This window comes from Ursus arctos, unplaced genomic scaffold (assembly GCF_023065955.2).
Source record: "Ursus arctos isolate Adak ecotype North America unplaced genomic scaffold, UrsArc2.0 scaffold_19, whole genome shotgun sequence".
NCBI lineage: Eukaryota > Metazoa > Chordata > Mammalia > Carnivora > Ursidae > Ursus > Ursus arctos.
Genome location: NW_026622863.1, coordinates 6,353,835 through 6,373,491, shown reverse-complemented (window position 1 = coordinate 6,373,491; position 19,657 = coordinate 6,353,835). Strand labels below are relative to the sequence as shown.

The 19,657-nt window shown below is 35.7% G+C and overlaps 1 protein-coding gene across 5 annotated transcripts in view; it reads right to left on the bottom strand.

Moving 5' to 3' along the window:
- The window catches only part of PHKB (phosphorylase kinase regulatory subunit beta), a 212,737-nt gene that overhangs the window by 75,130 nt on the left and 117,950 nt on the right, over positions 1 to 19,657 (bottom strand). For all 5 annotated transcript variants that reach the window (XM_048223672.2, XM_044382543.3, XM_057313882.1 and 2 more), the window contains exons 13-14: positions 14,937 to 15,095; positions 3,735 to 3,829 (exon numbers count right to left, since the gene is read on the bottom strand). In XM_048223672.2, coding sequence (XP_048079629.1) covers positions 3,735 to 3,829; positions 14,937 to 15,095 — 254 coding nt within the window. The remainder of the gene's footprint in view (positions 1 to 3,734; positions 3,830 to 14,936; positions 15,096 to 19,657) is intronic.

Genomic DNA, 19,657 nt, shown 5'->3' with positions numbered 1-19,657 from the left:
GAATTGGAGATAAGTATACATCCAGAATTGTTGGATTTTAAATACTACATCTGTGGAGAGATGACCACCAAGTAGTTGGAAATTCAAGTTTAAATATTAGGAAAGAGGTTAGAATTAGAGATAAATATTTAGAGACATTTGTATGAGAAGTCTACTATTTCCCATGACATACCTTCCTCCCACACATACCTTCAAGCACACTCAAACATTCAAGTTAAACATTGACTACCTTCTATATAACAGGTGTTATGAAACTATCAGAGGTACTGAAGGTATAAAAATAAATGAAACATGTTCTCTGATCTCCGAGAACTTACATTCTAAGATCTCCAAAAGGTGGGTTTGGGGTTTTTTTTTGGGGGGGGGGTCAAAACCTCACCATACTATAAGGCATATCTGCTGTCATTCACAATACTTTTCTTTCTACTCCTCTAAACTTACTTATAAGAGAGGACTTCTTTTATTTTCTAAGTAACATCAAAAGAAAACAGCAATTTCTGACTAGTGAGAAAGTAGTGAGGGAGGTCATCCCAGATGATATCACTTTTTCAACCCCAGACTTAAACCCAGGTATAAAAAGACTTCCCTTTACATGAAATTAATTGTTATGGTTATTAAGAAAATCAGCAGCTCTCAATTTAGTCCTCATTGTTTTAGGTTTGTCATTTGTCAATAGCCCTATGCATACCTGAAGGAGTGGACAATTCCACAGTTGTGGCACACTCCTTGCTTTCTGGATTATGGAAACTTCTTTCTGCCATAACCTTTCTGTGAAGGAATGCACTGATTCAGCAGGCCTGAGCTGTTCAAACTCTGAACATTTCCAAGAAAGGAATATTTGCAGGATGGGCCCTTGGCTGACTTCTTGGAATGATCTGTCAGATAAGAGTGTCTTTGCAAGCTTAATTAAGGGCATGGACCATATTGTACCAGTTTGCCCAGATGGTTTTATGCTAACAATGTGATTTACGGTCAACATCTATTTTGCTTTTTTTTTTCTTTCCCTCTGGGGAGCTAGAGTTTGAATAACCAAGGTCAGTCATGCAGGTGCTACATGCCTACATGACTGACCCTCAGTAAAAACCCTGGACACTCAAGCTTTAGCAAGTATTGGTTGGCAACATTTTGCATGTGTTTTCACACATCGTTGCTGGGTAGTTGTGTCTCACATGACTCCACTGGGAATGGACACTGGGAAGCTTGTGCCTGGTTTCCTCAAGACTTGCCCTGAGTGCCTTCGATGATTTTATCTTGCATCTTTTAACTGTAACAAACCATAACTGTAAGTATCAGAGCTTCCAAATCCTGTGAGTTCATCTAGTGAATCACTGACGCAAAGATACATGAGGACCTCTGACACATCTTCCTTCAAAGTCAGGGACTTTTCTCCTTTCCAGAAATTGTCTGAACTTTACTACTCTCTATTTTTCCCATCATTCGGTAGGGTTTAAAGCACCTGGTCAATCCCCACAGATAAGTTAATTGCAAAGTCTGACCTGGTCAATAATGACCAAGAGAAGAGCACCTGGGTGGCTCAGTCGGTTAAGTGTCTGCCTTCGGCACAGGTCAGGATCCTAGGGTCCTGGGATCGAGTCCCATGTCAGGCTCCCTGCTCAGCGGGGAGCCTGCTTCTCCCTCTCCCCACTGCTCCTACTCTCTCTGTCTCTCTCAAATAAATAAAATCTTTAAAAAAATAATAATAACGCCAAAGAGGTCTCTGACATCAACATTTCAAGCACAGGGTTATGTCTGACTTCTCTGTTTCATCAGTCAATGCTACCCAGTCCCAGCAACGGACAAGGTCATGTCTGGTCTTGGAAGCGGCAAAGGCACCTCACCACTTTATATATCACTACAACCAAGCTGCCAATAGGGTGGGGCATGATGGCTCCCAGCAATTTTCTGCTGCCAATCCTCCTGTCATCTCCTTCTCAGAAACTGTACACAACTCTGCACAGATGTAATCCCCATGAAGCTGCAAGAGAGAAGCCCTTGTCCTTACCCTACAGTAAGTCTCTCAGGCAGGATGTGGCTCTACCTGGGAGGCATGGCATAGATAATTTAGTAGCAACATTAGAAAACGATTTCAATATAAAAAATACACCTACACTCATGTATACTCTATAAGCTTTCTTGAATGGGAAAGAAAGAGTTAGAAGTATGTCAAAAATTACACAGAACCCATAGCCTTCCTTATATGTATCAAGTATGAAATAACTGTTTAAATTGTTAAATTGTTGATTTAGTTATGTGCTTTGATGCTCTCCAGCTCCTATCCCCACAACTCAAAACTGTGACCTATTCCTTTATTTTCTAAGAAAAGGCTTTGCGATTTCATTACCCTAAAGAAGTTGGTAACACATGTGAAATGCTATGTAAATGATACACACTAGTCTTAAAATGGCTCAGAGTCACAGCACTGGGTAATAGGAAGTTAAACGTATTCCCTATTTTACCATTTCTTCAAGTGAAATTGCATATTCAAATTTGTACAGAATGTATCCTTGTACGGCACTGACACGAGTGGTAACTAAGATAAAGGCCAAATCCTCACCTTACACAGGAGTTGAACAGGCCAGTGAAAAATTTCTAACACATGTTAACATAGGGATTTTATGTCCTTGAGAAAATCTTAACATTTATTTACAAGTCTCCCAAATAGCTTCTCATTTATAAACCACTCAGAGTAATTACATGTTTTGTTGAAGACCAGCAAAAGAATCAGAGAAATAGTATGACAGAATCCAATGGACCTGGTTGGCTTTCCCTTTCTCTCATAAAAACAAGTATTTATTTGTGTGTGTGTATGTGTGTGTGTGTGTCATTACATTTATATACACATTTTTTAAAATAAAAGGGGCATTTGGGTTACTGGTTTTTTGGGTTTTTTTTGCTCTTTTTAAAGTAGGCTCCATGCCCAGCATGGATCCCAATGCAGGACTCAAACTCATAACCATGAGATCAAAACCTGAGCCGAGATCAAGAGTTGAAAACTTAACCAACTGAGCCACCCAGGTGCCCCAAAAGAAGCATTTTGATTTTATAAGCATATCCTCTGGAAGTGCTGTTACTCTTATTAAATAAATGTTAACTGCTTGGAATCCCAGGCACACACTCAGGTTCATTCCCTTTCTCCTCAGGCAGTTTCCATAATCCACAACATTTTCATTTTAACAGTCCTCATTACTGGTATCATTTAATACTTGAGGGTTTGCTCAAATCAACATCAATCTTGCTGATCCTGCAAACACTTATTTTGTTGACACAACACAGTCTGAATCCATAGCTACTAAATGTAAAAAATCTTAAATTATTCCTTCACCCAACATGTCACCAAGTACTAAGAACACTCTGTCAGTCACTCAGTCCTGTCACAGGGACACAGAAATGGATAGACATTAAGCATAGGGCCTTTCATGGGGCCCCACTTCCACCTCATATATCCCCTTGCCCATACATACATACTGTATCCTCCCGTAGGCATTTAACACTTTAAACTCAACCACTATGAAGATAAAAATGTTTACCTGAAAGACATCCTGTTGGACACATCTGACTCAAACTTCTTCGTTAACAAATAATCTTTTACCACAAGTAAATCTTAACTAACCAGAAAAGAGAAAAGCCTTGCCCTCAGAAAAAGCAATAAAAACATATTCAGAGTAATATTTCTTTTTAAATTATCTTTAAACGTCTCTAGATAAGTCTAAATTAAGAAAAAAAAATCTCTTTACTTGATTGGAAAACCTCATGCTCACGTTACGCTGATTCTGTAGTGGGACATAGCGCTGGACAGGATCAATGTCTTTAGGACTGATTAATTCATCAGCTGAAAAAAAAAAAGGGAAATGACATTATCAAAAATGCATCTGTACAACACTATAAACCAACTAGACCTAATAGCAACAGAACACTTCATCCAACAAGAGCACAATATATATCCTCCTCAATGCACATGGAATATCTTCCATATACTAGGCCACAGAACAATCCTCAATGAATTTAAAGAATTAAAATTATATAAAATATGATTCTGACCACAATAGAATGAAATTAGAAAAAAATCAATAGGAAGAAATTTTAGAAATTCAAATACATGGAAATCAACACACTCCTAAATAACCAGTGGGTCAAAAAAGAAGACAAATGGGAAATCAGAAAATAGTTTCTAATACATCTTCTGATGAGATGATTGAAAATTAAGACACAATATACCAAAACTTATGGATGTAGCTAAATCGATGCTCAGAGGAAAACTTGGAGCTGTAAATGCCTATATTAAACAGAAGAAAAACTTGAAATCAGTAACGTATCCTTCCATCTTAAGACAGCTGATGAAAAGGAGAAAACTAAATCAAAAGCAAGCAGAAGGAAGGAAATAGTAAAGATTAGAGTAGAAGTTAATGAAATAGGATATAGAAAAGCGATAGGGAATACAAATGAAACTAAAAGTAGATTCTTGAAAAGCTCAAAAGTGGACAAAACTTTAGCTAGACTGACCAAGAAAAAAAGAAGACTCAAATTACTAAATCAGGAATGGAAGTTACGAACATTATCACTGACCTTCAGGGTTAGATGAACAATGAACAAATGTATGCCAATAATTTAGATATCCTAGATGGATATGAACAAATTCCTAGAAATACACACATTATCAAAACTAACTCAAGAAGGAACCAAAAATACAAACAGGTTTTTATTTATTTATTTTCAAGACTTTACTTATTTGAGAGAGAGAGAGCACACAGAGGGAGAGTAAGAGGGAGAAGCAGACTCCCCACTGAGCAGAGAGCCCGATGCGGGGCTCAATTCCAGGACCCTGAGATCATGACCTGAGTCAAAGGCAGATGCTTAACCGACTGAACCACCCAAGCACCCCTATAAACAGATTTATAACAAGTGACTGAAACCTTCTGGAAAAAACAAAAAAACAAACAAAAAAACACAAGCCCAAGACATCATGGCTTCATTGGTGAATTCTACCAAACAGTTAAAGAAGTAAAACCAATCTTTCACACACTTTTCCAAAATAGTAGGAAATACTTTCCAACTCATTCAAAGAGGCCAAAACTACAAAAATCAAAACATAAGAAACAAAGAAGAGATGAGATAAATTGAACTTTGTCAAATTATAACCTTGTGGACTTCAAAGGACATGATGAAAAAAAGTGAAATGACAACCCACAGAATGGGAGAAAATATCTGCAAATCATATATCTTGTAAGGGACTTCTGCCTTGAATATACATAAAAAAATCTTATGACTCAATTAAAAAAGACAACACAATTAAAAAATGGCCACAGTACCCGAGTAGACACTTCTCCAAAAAAGACACACAAATTACCACTAAGCACATGAAAAGATGCTCGACAACATTAAGTCATTTGGGAAATGCTTATCAAAACCACAATGAGATACCACTTCATATCTATTAGGATGCTCTTATCAAAAAGCAGACAAGAACAATGGTGGGAGAGGATGCAGAGAAAATGGAGGCCTCATACATTGTTAGACGGAATGCATTACTGTACAATTACTTTGGAAAACAGTCTGGAATTACTCAAAATGTTAAACACAGAGTTACCATATGACTCAGCAATTCTACCCCTAGGTATATACCCAAGAGAAATGAAAACATATGTCAAACAATAACATGTACATTAAAGTGCACAGCAGCATTATTCATAAAAGCAAAATAGTGGGAACAATCCAAAAGTCCATCACCAGATGAATGGATAAATTAAATGTGGTATATATATACAACGGAATGTTATTTGACCATAAAAGAATTAAGTGCTGATACATCAATGAACCTTGAAAACAGGTTACGTGAAAAAAGCCAGTCACAAAGGAAAGGAATTATATGATTCAAGGTATATGAAATGTCCACAAGAGGCAAATCTACAAGTATAGAAAGTAGATTAATGAGTGTCCAGTGTCGGGGGAAAGGGTGAAGTGATTAGAGGTGAGTGGGGAGTAAGTCGGTATGAGGTTTTTTGAAGGGTGATAAAAATATTCTAAAATTGACTGTGGTGACGGTTGTTCAAGTCTCTGTGAATAAACTAAAAACCACTGAATTTAAACTTGGAATAGGTTAAGATATAGTATGTAAATTATACCTCAATAAACCTGTTCTAAAAATAAAATATTTGCATTCTCTCAAGAAGGAAACCAGTTCATGAAGGGGAGACAAAGTGTTTCTTGATATTAAATTCTAAAAGATTTCTGAGATAGGGCATTTTTCATGGGGCACTAACCAGCATGAAAGCAATGACTTCAACTGCTGTTGTACTAGAAACCCCTTTCACCTGGTAGTTCCTTGTGGCAATTTCGGATAAAATCCAAGGACATAACAATGAAGGCAATTTAGAGTGTATGGAAGGAGAGGGTGGGGAGAAGGTATTAAGTCAGTGGTTCTCTGCTGTCTTCTGCTGTAACAGCCCTCAGAGAGATGCAGAACCTCAGGCTCAATGTGGCAGTGATTCTCCATGGACATGGAGAGGACCATGCTGGGAAGGGGTGGTGGGAAGAAAACTCTGAAGTGTAATTCTGCATAAGTTGGCAGTATCTATGCAAATTTGCAGCAGGCATACTCTGTCCCGGCAACTGCACATCTATAAGGTTATCTCAGTTATACTCAGGCATGTAAAGGTAATTGGATAATAACATTAAAAAAAAAAAAGAATTTAACTTCTCCCAAAGTGAATCAGCACAATTTCTGCTGCACTTAAGCTATGAAAATGCCTTAGTTCATATTTGATCTTCAATTCTTTACTGATTACATAAAAATGACATCATGCTGAGTTTTGTATAAATTCACCTGTGTATAATATTTAGTAAAAAAAAAAAAAAACAAAAAAAACCAAACCTCATTTTCCATAGATTTTTAGGTACTTCTTTTAGTCAGTGAATAATTCTGAGAAACAGAGCACAGAGTCAACTACAAAAACACTTATAAATTTCTTTGCAGCTGGGGTAATGTCTCTCATTATACAGGTATTTCTATTCTGGGGTAGCTTCAGGGCACGTATGCAATGCTATCCAATAGACGAAATCACCAAAGGTGTTTTTAGTAACTCTGGAAAGATGTTTTTAATAATAATAAAAGTGATATCAATGGTAGCATGACAAGAAAAAGGAGGAATAGCTCAGCCACTGCTGCCTCTGCCACGGGAACCACAGCAACACTTACACGGTGCTTACTATGTTCCTAGCCTTATTTGAGCATTTCATGTATACTAATTTATTAATCCTCACCACAACCGTGTCATTTTACAGATGACAAAATGGAGGCATAGAGGGGCTCAGAAGCTTGCACACAGCAGGTAAATGACAGAGCTTAGATTCAAACCGTCTCTCTCTCGAGTCTGCACTCGTAGCCCAGACTAATTTTACCCATGAAGAACACAGATGGAAAAGATACCAAGAGGAGAAAACATTAAACAAATAATTTAGACCTTCATATGTTATATTTTTCCTATTCAAATCACAGAACATTCCTCTCTCTCTCTCTCTCTCTCTCTATATATATATATATACACTTTTGCAAAATTTAAACCAAACCAATATCAGCTTAATTATGGCAAATACCGCCATATATCAGTTGAGCTCATGATGCAGGGTTGATTATTACAATGATATTCTAAATAGCACCAAATTGTTTCTCTATCTCATTTGTCTGATCATTGAGATGTGAAAAAATTTCCACTACCAACAAGCATTTTACATAATTAATGTTTCACTGTCTTTCTACAGAAATGAAATTCTATCTTTATTATTTTGTTATTTATAAATGATGACAGAAAAATTAAGAAATCTTATATCCTTGGAAAGCATAAATGCTAATCTATTCAAATTGATATGGATTAAACAGTTAACCTAATCTCTTGAAAAAGCTTATTTCTTTGCATTTCCTTCTCATTTCTCTATTTGTACTGCACCTATATACCCAGCTTGACTTTCCAACTTACACCATGTGCTCATCTGTAACCCCACAGGCTGTATGCGTCTCATTCATGGCTATTCCCCACTTTCTAGCACAGCATCTGCCATATAGTAGGTGCTCAAGAGACTTATTAAAGAAAATAATAAACTGGTGGGTTAACAAATTTGGAAACATCAATTGCTGTAATCATTGCTTTAATTTCCATTATGGTAAAAGTGACTAATGCCTCAAAAGATCAGGTTATTAGACATTTTTTTTTCACTGTATTGATTTTTAACATTCAGGAGGCAAAACAGCGTTCCTCACTGTGCTGATTCCATGGCACTGGCTTTCTGGTGAAGAGTGAAAGTCTGAAAGGACTTGTCCCCGCCCAACTACAGAATATTTAAAATGAAAATAAGGGAACAAGGATAAAAGGGCAATGGCTTTCTACATTTCACACTATGGTAACAAACCTCACAGATAATCAAGCATTTCTATAAATAGGGACAGCTGTCTTTAAATCTTTAGATAATAGATTAGGTTCATTAATATTTGTATATTTTTGTGCATAGAAATTTTATGAAAAATACACTGGGTTACCTCAGTCATTATTGAGGGTAGAAAGAAAATATCAAGAAGAATTTTTGTTTCTTTAATAAAATGACAATTCAAAGGAAATTTAACAGAGCAAGTAATTTTTTTTTATCATGACACCAAAATTACATAGGACACACTAAAATAGGCTCAGCAGATAATTTATAGGGTAAAATTATGTGCTTCAAAGCCTAACTGATTCTCAGATGCAGTGACACATATTAGTAACACATGTATTAAGAAATAAGCTACAGAGAAAAAGAAAATGTAGATCCTCAACTTCATACACTATACCAAAAAAAATTCAAATTTATAATTTTTTATTATTATTATGATATGTTAGTCACCAGTGTGTTTTTAACTCAATTGACTAACATGGATGGATTTCTTAAAATTAAATGTTAAATTCCATGGCCAGAATTAAGTTGAAAAATAATGATAGATCTAATTATATAAAGATTTTAAATTTCGTTCATCAAAAAGCAATGCAAAAAAGTTCAGAGGCAAACAAAATAGGAAAATACCAAAGAGGTTTAGTATACCTGATATATAAAACATTCATGCAGACTGATAAGAAAACCCATAAAAATCAAGGTTAAAGGGGCAAAGCAAACTAGACAATTCATAGAGGACAAAAAATGAAAAAGAAATATGTTTTTAACAATAAGCATGTAAATGAAAACAGGATACAAATTAATATCTTATTAAGTTAGTGAGGTTTTTATTTTTAATGAACATATTTAATGCCACAAAGGTTAGAGGTGACACAATCACCCTGCAGACTCCTGAAAAAAAATCAGTAAAGTGTCAGTCATGGGCTATGTGACCTTGGGTGAGTTGCTAAACTCTTCTGAGCCTCAGTTATGATACATGGTATCCATCTCACAGAGAAGTTAGGAAGATTACCTTGGATAATACTTATAAAGGACAGAGCACAGAATTGCATACATTTTAAGGCAGGTATTATTAGTATTTCTGGGAAACAGTCTGGCAGTATGTATACAGTCTTCTCAGACTCTAGGCATCACTACTTTTATATTCAATTTTATTAATATATTTAAGGATGGGATCATAAATTTTTGTATAAGTTTTTTGCCCTAGAAGCAATTCAACTAAAAATTTTAGTTTTAAGAACGCCAGAAATTTGTATAATAAGCTAAAGGAAGAAAATCTTCCTAGGTGAAGCTTTTAAAGTCATACTGTATTACATGTGCTCTCAAGATGTTTATAATGCCTGCTGCACAGAAATCCCACTTTAGGGCACTAGCAATCACACTGATACCATGAAAAAGATAACAAAAGTGCTTAGAAATCGGTGTCTTTCTGCTTGAAGTTTCCTGAAGTGTAACAGCTGTGAAATCTCTTAGCAACCACAATGTAGAAATATACCTGTATACTCTTGTCTGTTCGTTTTATCTTTAACTGATCAGTAACAAAACCATGTGCTATACTGAATAAGGAATCAACTCCATTTGAAGTCAAGAGACCAATGAAAATCAAGACCTCATGCACACTAGGGGGCACTTGATCACTAACTTTAACTTTAAAAAGCATTCGATTTCCAGGCTTAATTAGTAGCTTTTATATCTGACGTCAATTGGGCAAAAAATACCATGAATGAAATCAAATGCAAATGGACTTACCTTAGTTATAAACATTGGAATTAGGAAGTAATATATCAGAATAACTAGGCTGCCCTCAGAGAGACAAACGTATTTCCTACGTTGTCAAATTTTTGGTGTAGAGCTAGTGGATATCAGTGACTAGCATACAGTAGGCCTCTACAAATAGCAGCTAACTCATGGAGAAGATGAATGGTTAAGTAGCAACTAGGGAAGCATTTTATTCTTGTGATATTTTGTAGCTATGGAGGTACCTACAAGCAGGGCCCATGAGTATCCTGAATTGCCTGGTTAATAAGAACTACGAAACATACCGTAACAAATACTATCTCCTAGATGAAGGCTGAGAAAGGGAGGGAGGGTAGAAGGAAGTACAGGAAACAGAACCATTTAAGTATGTATCTGTCCCATAGTAAATGCTTTGTGTATATTTCTTCATCAGTTAATCCTTATAAAAATAAAGAAACTGATACAGAAGTTAAAAGTCATGTGGCAAGTAGTAGAAATTGCATTGAAATCCTGAACTGTCTAGTTCCTTAAGTTCACGACTCCAAAACTCTTAATCTTTCCATCACAGTCCAAGAAAAACATGAAGGAGAGAAACTAGCAAAGAAGGAAGTGAAGGAAAAAGATTATTATATCAGAGAAATAATTTATATCAAATGGTTGGTTACAAGTGTGCTGGGTGTTAATAATCGCTTAAAATTCAGTTTCTACTGGAAAATAAATTGGATTTCAAATAATGACTTACCAAAGAACATTAGACACCCAAAAAATTAAGTTGGCAACTTTATATGTACATAACATTTTGGATATTTTAAAGTACCTATATATGTATTTTATCACTTTAAAAATCCCTTATTAACACTCCTAGGAAATTCAGTAACATCCACCTCAGAAAGAAAAAAAAAATCCTTTGTGAAATTCAAGAAAATTTTCAATCACCTGAATATTCTGGTAGTTTGTGTGTGTTGGAGAAAAAGTTGTAGTTAATTAAAATTGCTCAGTATTTTCAAGGCACCTGGGTGGCACAGTTAGTTGAGCATCCAACTCTTGATTTTGGCCCAGGTCATGATCTCATGGGTCATAAGATCGAGCCCCACATCAGGCTCCAAGCTCAGCAGGGAGTCTGCTTGAAGATTCTCTCCCTCTGCCCCTCCCCCCACTCGTGCATTTTCTGTCTCTAAAATAAATTAAATCTTTAAAAAAATTGCTCAATATTTTCAAGTTTAATTAGAGAACATACCTTGTTTTAACTCTTGATATTTATTATTAGTGTTTTCAAAGTATCCATCCTAAAAAAATTCTTCTATACACCTATCTTAAGTTATACAGTATATACTGCTCTAAGCTTTAATGATTTGGCATCTTAGAGTGGTGCCTAAATGACGGCAAATGATCATGAATGTCTGAGGTACAGGATAAGGAAAGTTAACTGTTAGATGCTGAAAAAAAAGCTAAAGTCTAGAAGTCAGATTTTTTAAAGCTAAACACATGGTATGTTAGTTTCTCTTTTTAAAAACACTGAATAAGAAAATATATTAAAGTTAAGTAAGGGCTTTAAGGAAGTTTTAGAGTAAGTTATTATTAACCTTATGTTATATTTCTCTTGTTTTCTTAACCTCAAAAAATTCAATCCAAAGATCATGATTTTCAAGTGACTTTAATGTGATACTTTTAAAGTTATTTTTGCAAAACACTTAAAAAGGTACACCCCAAAGATACAAATGTAGTGATCCGAAGGGGCACCTGCACCCCAATATTTATAGTATCAATGTCCACAATGGACATCATCCATTGTCCAGATGTCCATCGACAGATGAATGGAAAAAGAAGATGTGGTACGTATACACACACACACACACACACACACACACACAGGAATATTATGCAGTCATCAAAAAACCCTGAAATCTTGCCATTTGTAATGATATGGATGGAACCAGAGGGTATTAGGCTAAGGGAAATAAATCAATCAGAGAAAGACAATTATCATATGATCTCACTGATTATGTAGAATTCAAGAACAGAGGATCGTAGGGGAAGAGAGGGAAAAAAATAGAACAAGATGAAACCAGAGAGGCAGACAAACCATAAGAGACTCTTAATCATAGGAAACAAACTGAGGGTTGCTGGAGGGGGGTGGAGGGATGGAGTAATTGGGTGAGGGACATTAAGGAGGGCATGTGATATAATGAACACGGGGTATTATATAAGCCTGATGAATCACAGGCCTATACCTCTAAAACCAATAAATACAGTATATGTTAATTAACTGAATTTAAATTTAAAAATGTTTTTTAAAAAGGTACACTGTGTTCTATAGCCTGACCATCTCTTACGTGGACAGTTTCTAAACTTCCAAACTTAAATAACAATTAAAGGTATAGCTAATGATCATTTTATTCTAAGATTAGTTAAATGTTCTATCTTAAAATATGTCTCATCTGGTTTAAAACAAACATGTTTATAATTTATTGACCTATTTTATAGCAACCACTGATTTTCTTAAAATCGAAATTTTCTAAGCAAAAAAATACTGTAAAATTAACTATACTCTAAGAATACACTGGGTAGTTCAGGTCTTAGGCCAGGAAATAGCAGATTGAGTCTTTCTGCTCTAACAATGGGATGAAAGTCACATAGTTTTGTTGCATATTCTTATTAGATTTCTCTGGATACAAACTGGCCTGAATTAGTATAAGTCATATATTATAGAATAATTTCAAAGATTCACTGTTCTATTATTTTCAGGTAACTCCAATTAACTGCCAACAAAATGCTGTCAAGCAGATATCCAACCTAGCCTCCTTTAATGAATAAATAAGACTTTGTTAGTAAATGTGGTGTCTGGAATCTCAATAACATCCGTAGACGTTTGATGTTCTTGGGGACAAGTATACAATAGTTAAGAGCAACTAAATGATTTAGTCTTCTGAGGTCTTATTCATCTTAACCAGTGAGTTTATTAACCAGATGACACACAGCTAGGTCAGAGTGCTAATAAATATGGAGCATCTCTTTTTTCAGTAGGGTAAAGAGAAATTGACTCTTTCTTTGAAGGTTTTCTTCTTTTTGGTCATGAAACAGAGATGAGAAGGTATGGCCTGGACTATTTTTGTTCCACACTCAACATAACGAAATGCTATCCACACTCAAAATCTGTGTATACTCAATACATTTATTTTAGAGTAAGGGAGGGTCCAATGCTTTCTTACTGATTGATACTATTTTCGAGCTCTTCCTTTTTAAAACCCCAAGTTGCTTATGTATAGTACAGTCAATTCTGCATTTCCAATTCATTAGCCTTCTCAATTTTATCCAAGACTTTGCTCAAATAGCACTCTTTCTAGCACTCAATCACAGACTAGATATAGAGCAAAAAGCAGGATGATAAAGGTTTAGATATCAAATTCAATATCCTAAGTTCCAGTATTCAACCTCAGAATCAGAAAAATTTCATCATGCTCAATTGCTATTTCCAAGCTGCAGATATAGGAATTTATGATTCTGATGTTAAACTTCTTGTCTGTAGATCAGTTAACTACTCCTTTACTACAACATGTTTTATTTAGCTGTGAGTATCACCAGAAGGCTTCTTTGTATTCATGCCAGTGAGATGGAAATAACGTTCTAACCAGAGATAACCTTGCAAACTTGGCTTGATTCTAAGAAAACTACTTCATGTATATATGTATTTTTCTTTTGGAAAATCTAAAAGCAAAACCTGTATAAATAATATCAACTCCTTATCAAAAAGCTGTCCCCTTAAAAGAAGAAAATTTTTCTACAGGTTCTTAAATTAGCATTAAGTTTATATGGAGAACCAGAAAATGCAGTTAGGAAACAAGCAAACTGAAAACAGCATTAACTTAATTTTCTCTTCTTTGGTTAGCTTCTGTGTGCTCTTACATGTCATTTGTGTAAAGCTTGAATTGGAAATCTGAAATATTTTTCCCTAATGGAATGTAAAAAAAAAAGAAACCAAAGATGATTACTCTTACAACACAAACAAATTTAGCATTTATGCAGTAATGCTGGGAACAACTAAGACAATAACACTACTTCACAAAGTAAGCAGTTCTTTTAGTGCACGTACATACAGTATTTACAATCAGCCTGTTTCATAATTTGTTTGCCATTAAGGAATTCTGACTCTAATATGATAGCCTTTTTGATGGGAATGCTAATAATATTTGAAATTTTAGCAAGCAATGATGCAGAAAGATGCATAATAATGCTTTTGTGTGTATGTTCATTAAATTAGCCTTCATCTCAATGTGTCCAAAGTACTCGTATTCAGCAGAAGTTTTGGAATAAGCTGAAAAATCTTCAAAAAATTATGAATAATGGTCCCATTAAGCCTCTAAGCTAACCGAGTAAATCACCAATGTGTATTTATGGGAAAGAAGAGAACTTTGAGATAACCAATTCCTTTTGGCAAGTGGTTTATTAAAGCTATGACCAAGCATAAAATCAGAATTTTTTTATGTTATATAAAAGTAACTCAAAGTTCCCACAGCCTCCTGCTAGAAACCTATCCACCATGCCGAATGAAGCCCTTAAATGATCATAATGGTACCCACACCTATTTGACACTCTTTCCAGAAACTGTCCATCATTATTCAGTGAAACAGAGTATTAATATACCTTACATACTAAGAAACTCCCCCAAAACCTCTTAATGGTATGAAACACCACCCAAATCCAAGAAAGATGTCAGCAAAAATATACTTATTTCTAACAGCTTAATATCAAGAGAAAAAAAAATGTTGCCAACCTTCTCCACTTACCCAGGAGTTTTGCAATGATATAAAGGGCTTGTCCCCAAAGAAAGAGTTTTCCATCACGGCCACAGTTGCTAGGAAATCGCTTTTGACTACCAGGGTTTCTTTTCTCATATTCCACAAAATCAGCTGGCACATAATAGTATTTTGGTATGACAGGATAACCTATAGAGTTTAAAAATAAATATTTGAAATATAAAAATCAGTGTCCTCCCCAAATTTTCCCTTCAAGAAACTGCAGTGTTAGAAAGCAGAGAGAGATAGATTGTAAAGGAAGAAACAGATTTGATAGACTATAGGAAATTGGATATATCAGCTTTCAGAAACTGCCAGTGAAAAACATGGAGAAAGCTCCTTGATTTTAAAGCATTAATTTGACAGCATATGTTATGCTTTAGCCAATAACATGTACATAATCTCCTTTAACATTTAATTTTAACAGCTTTAAATGAATCAATAAAAATACAATATGCAAACATTTAGAGCCATAGAAGTTTTCTTTAATAGGATTAGTCAGTAGAAGCATTACAAATGAGATACTGTGTAATCTCAAATGAAGAATTATAACCCTGAGCCATTGCTTAAAGCAAAGAAATCCCCATTTTAAACATTAAAGCCACTATCTACCATTCAATACCACTGAAGATGAAAAAAAATCTATCCTCCCCTTTGACCAACTTGTTTAAAAACATTCCTTGAAGGGCACGTGTCTGATGAACATCAGTCCATAGTAAAATTATTATTCCTCATAAAATTGCACAGATTTCCCAAAAATTTGCTTCCTCCATACATGAACCAATTATGATATTTGGTTTGTTTGTTTACTTTAAATTTATTTATTTATTTATTTTAAATTTGATTATCTTACATAGAGTACATCATTAGTGTTTGACACAATGTTCAATGATTCATTAGTTCCATATAACACCCAGTGCTCATCACATCATGTGCCCTCCTTAATGCCTGTCACCCAGTTACCCCTTCCCACCACCACCTCCCTTTCTGTAACCCTCAGTTTGTTTCCAGGAGTCAAGAGTCTCATATGGTTTGTCTCCATCTGTGATTTCTTCCCAATCAGTTTTCCCTACCTTCCTCTGTTGTCCTCTGCACTATTCCTTATGTTCCACATATGAGTGAAATCATATGATAATTGTCTTTCTCTGATTGATTTATTTCACTTAGCATAATCTCCTAAAGTTTCATCCATGTTGATGTAAATGGTAGGTATTCATCCTTTCTGATGGCTAAGTAACATTCCATTGTATATATGAACCACATCTTTAACCATTTGTCTGTTGAAGGGCATCTCAGTTCTGTCCAAAGTTTGGTTATTATGGACATTGCTGCTATGAACATTGGGGTACAGGTGCCCCTTCTTCTCACTACATCTGTATCTTTGGGGTAAATACCTAGTAGTGCACTTGCTGGGTCATAGGGTAGCTCTATTTTTAACATTTTGAGGAACCTCCATACCATTTTCCAGAGTGGCTGTAACAGCTTACATTCCCACCAACAGTGTAAGAGGGTTCCCCTTTCTCCACATCCTCGCCAAAATTTATTGTTTTCTGCCTTGTTAATTTTTGCCATTCTAACTGGTATAAGGTAGTATCTCATTGTGGTTTTGATTCGTATTTCCCTGATGGCTAGTGATGTGAAGGACTTTTCATGTGTCTGTTAGCCATTTGTATGTCTTCTTTGGAGAAGTGTCTGTTCATGTCTTCGGCCCATTTCTTGACTAGATTACTTGTATTTTGGGTGTTGAGCTTGAGAAGTTCTTTATAGATCTTGGATACTAGCCCGTTATCTATAATGTCATTTGCAAAGATCTTCTCCCATTCTGTAGGTTTCCTTTTAGATTTGTTGATTGGTTGCTTTGCTGTGAAGGTTTCCATCTTGATGAAGTCCCATCAGTTCATTTTTGCTTTTGTTTCCCTTGACTTTAAAGACATGTCTTGAAAAAAGTTGCTGTGTCCAAGGTCGAAGAGGTTGCTGCCTGTGTTTTCCTCTAGGATTTTGAAGGATTCCTGTCTCACATTTAGGTCGTTCATCCATTTTCAGTTTATCTTTGTGTATGGTATGAGAGAATGGTCCATGTTAATTCTTCTGCGTGTGGTTGTTTTATTTTCCCAGCACCATTTATTGAAGAGACAGTCTTTTTTCCATTGGATATTCTTTCCTCCTTTGTCAAAGATTAGCTGAACACAGAGTTGAGGGTCCATTTCTGGGCTCTCTATTCTGTTCCACTGATCTATGTGTCTGTTTTTGTGCCAATACCATGCCGGCTTGATAATCACAGCTTTGTAATACAGCTTAAAGTCAGGCATCGTGATGGCCCCAGCTTTCGTTTTCTTTTTCAACATTCCCCTGGCAATTCAGGGTTTTTTCTGGTGCCATACAAATTTTAGGGTTGTTTGTTCCAGCTCTGTGAGAAATGTCAATGGTATTTTGATAGGGATTCCACTGAACGTGTAGATTGCTCTGGGCAGCATAGACATTTTCACAATGTTTATTCTTCCAATCCATGAGCATGGAATGTCTTTCCATCTCTCTGTGTCTTCCTCAATTTCTTTCATAAATGTTCTGTAGTGCCTAGAGCACAGATCTTTTATCTCTTTGGTTAGGTTTATTCCTAGGTATCTTATGGTTTTGGTGCAATTGTAAATGGGATTTATTCCTTAATTTCTCCTTCTTCAGTCACATTGTTAGTGTATAGAAATGTAACTGATTTCTGTGCATCGATTTTGTATCCTGCCACATTGCTGAATTGCTGTATGAGTTCTAGTAATTTTCAGGTGGAGTCTTTTGGATTTTCCACATAGAGTCTCATGTCATCTGTGAAGAGCGAGAGTTTGACATCTTCTTTGCCAATTTGAATGTCTTTTGTTTCTTGTTTTGTCTGATTGCTGAGGCTAGGACTTCTAGTACTATGTTGAACAACAGTGGTGAGAGTGGGCATCCCTGTCGTGTTCCTGAACTTAAGGGAAAAGCTCTCAGTCTCTCTCCATTGAGAATGATATTCACTGTGGGCTTTTCATAGATGGCCTTTATGATATTGAGGTATGTTCCCTCTAACCCTCCACTGTGAAGAGTGTTAAACATGAAAGGATGCTGTATTTTGTCAAATGCTTTTTCTCCATCAATTCGGAGGATTATATGGTTCTTGTCTCTTCTTTTGTTAATGTGATCTATCATGTAGATTAATTCATGAATGTTGAACCACCCTTGCATCCCAGGAACAATTCCCACCTGGTCCTAGTGAATAATCCTTTTAATGTATTGTTGGATCCTATTGGCCGGGATTTTGGTGAGTATTTTGGCATCCATGTTCAACAGGCATATTGGTCTGTAATTCTCGTTTTTGATGGGATCTTTGTCTGGTTTGGAGATCAGGGTAATGTTGGCCTCACAGAACAAGTTTGGAAGTTTTCCTTCCATTTCTATTTCTTGAAACAGCTTCAGTAGAATAGGCATTATTTCTTCTTTAAATGTTTGGTAGAATTCCCCAGGGTAGCCATATGGCCTTGGCTTCTCGTTTTTGGGAGGTTTTTGATTACTGCTTCAATTTCCTTGCTGGTTGGTTATTGGTCTCTTCAGATTACCTATTTCTTCCTGTTTCAGTCTTGGTAGTTTATAAGTTTCCAGGAAGGCATCCATTTCCTCCAGATTCTGCAGTTTGTTGGCATACAGCTGATGGTAATAAGTTCTAATAATTGTCTCTATTTCCTTGGTATTAGTCGTGATCTCTCCCTTTTCATTCATGATTTTATTAATCTGGGTCCTTTCTCTTTTCTTTTGGATAAGTCTGGCAAGAGGTTTATCTATCTTATTAACTCTTTCAAAGAATCAGCTGCTAGTTTCATTGATCTGTTCTACTGTTTTTCTAGTTTCTATTTCAATGATTTCTGCTCTAATCTTTATTATTTCTCTTCTCCTGCTTGGTTTAGGCTTTATTTGCTGTTCTTTCTCCAGGTCCTTTACATGTAAGGTTAGCTTGTCCATTTAGGATTTTTCTACTTTTTTGAGAGAGGCTTGGATGACTATGTACTTCCCTCTAAGGATCGCTTTTGCAGTATCCCATAGGTTTTTAACTGATGTGTTTTCATATTCATTGGTTTGCATGAATTGTTTAAGTTCTTTTTTAATTTCCTGGTTGACCCATTCATTTTTAGCAGGATGCTCTTTAACCTCCAAATGTTTGAGTTCCTTCCATATTTCTTCTTGTGGTTGAGTTCCAGTTTCAAAGCATTTTGGTCTGAAAATATGCAGGGAATAATCCCAATCTTTTGGTATGGGGAAAGACCTGATTTGTGACATAGTATGTGATCTATTCCGGAGGAAGTCCACGTGCACTCGAGAAGAATGAATATTCTCCTGTTTTAGGATAGAATGCTCTGTATATATTTACAAAGTCCATCTGGTCCAATGTGTCATTCAAAGCTCTTGTTTCTTTGTTGATCTTCTGCTTAGATGATCTGTCCATTGCTGAGAGTGGAGTGTTGAAGTCTCCTACTATTAATTTATTATTATCAATATGTTTCTTTATTTTGGTTATTAATTGGTTTATATAATTGGCTGCTCCCATGTTGGGGCATAGATATTTACAATTGTTAGATAATCTTCTTGGATAGACTGTTTAAGTATGATATAGTGTCCCTCTACACAACTCTTACTACAGTCTTTGGTTTAAAATCTAATTTGTCTAATATGAGGATTGCTACCCCAGCTTT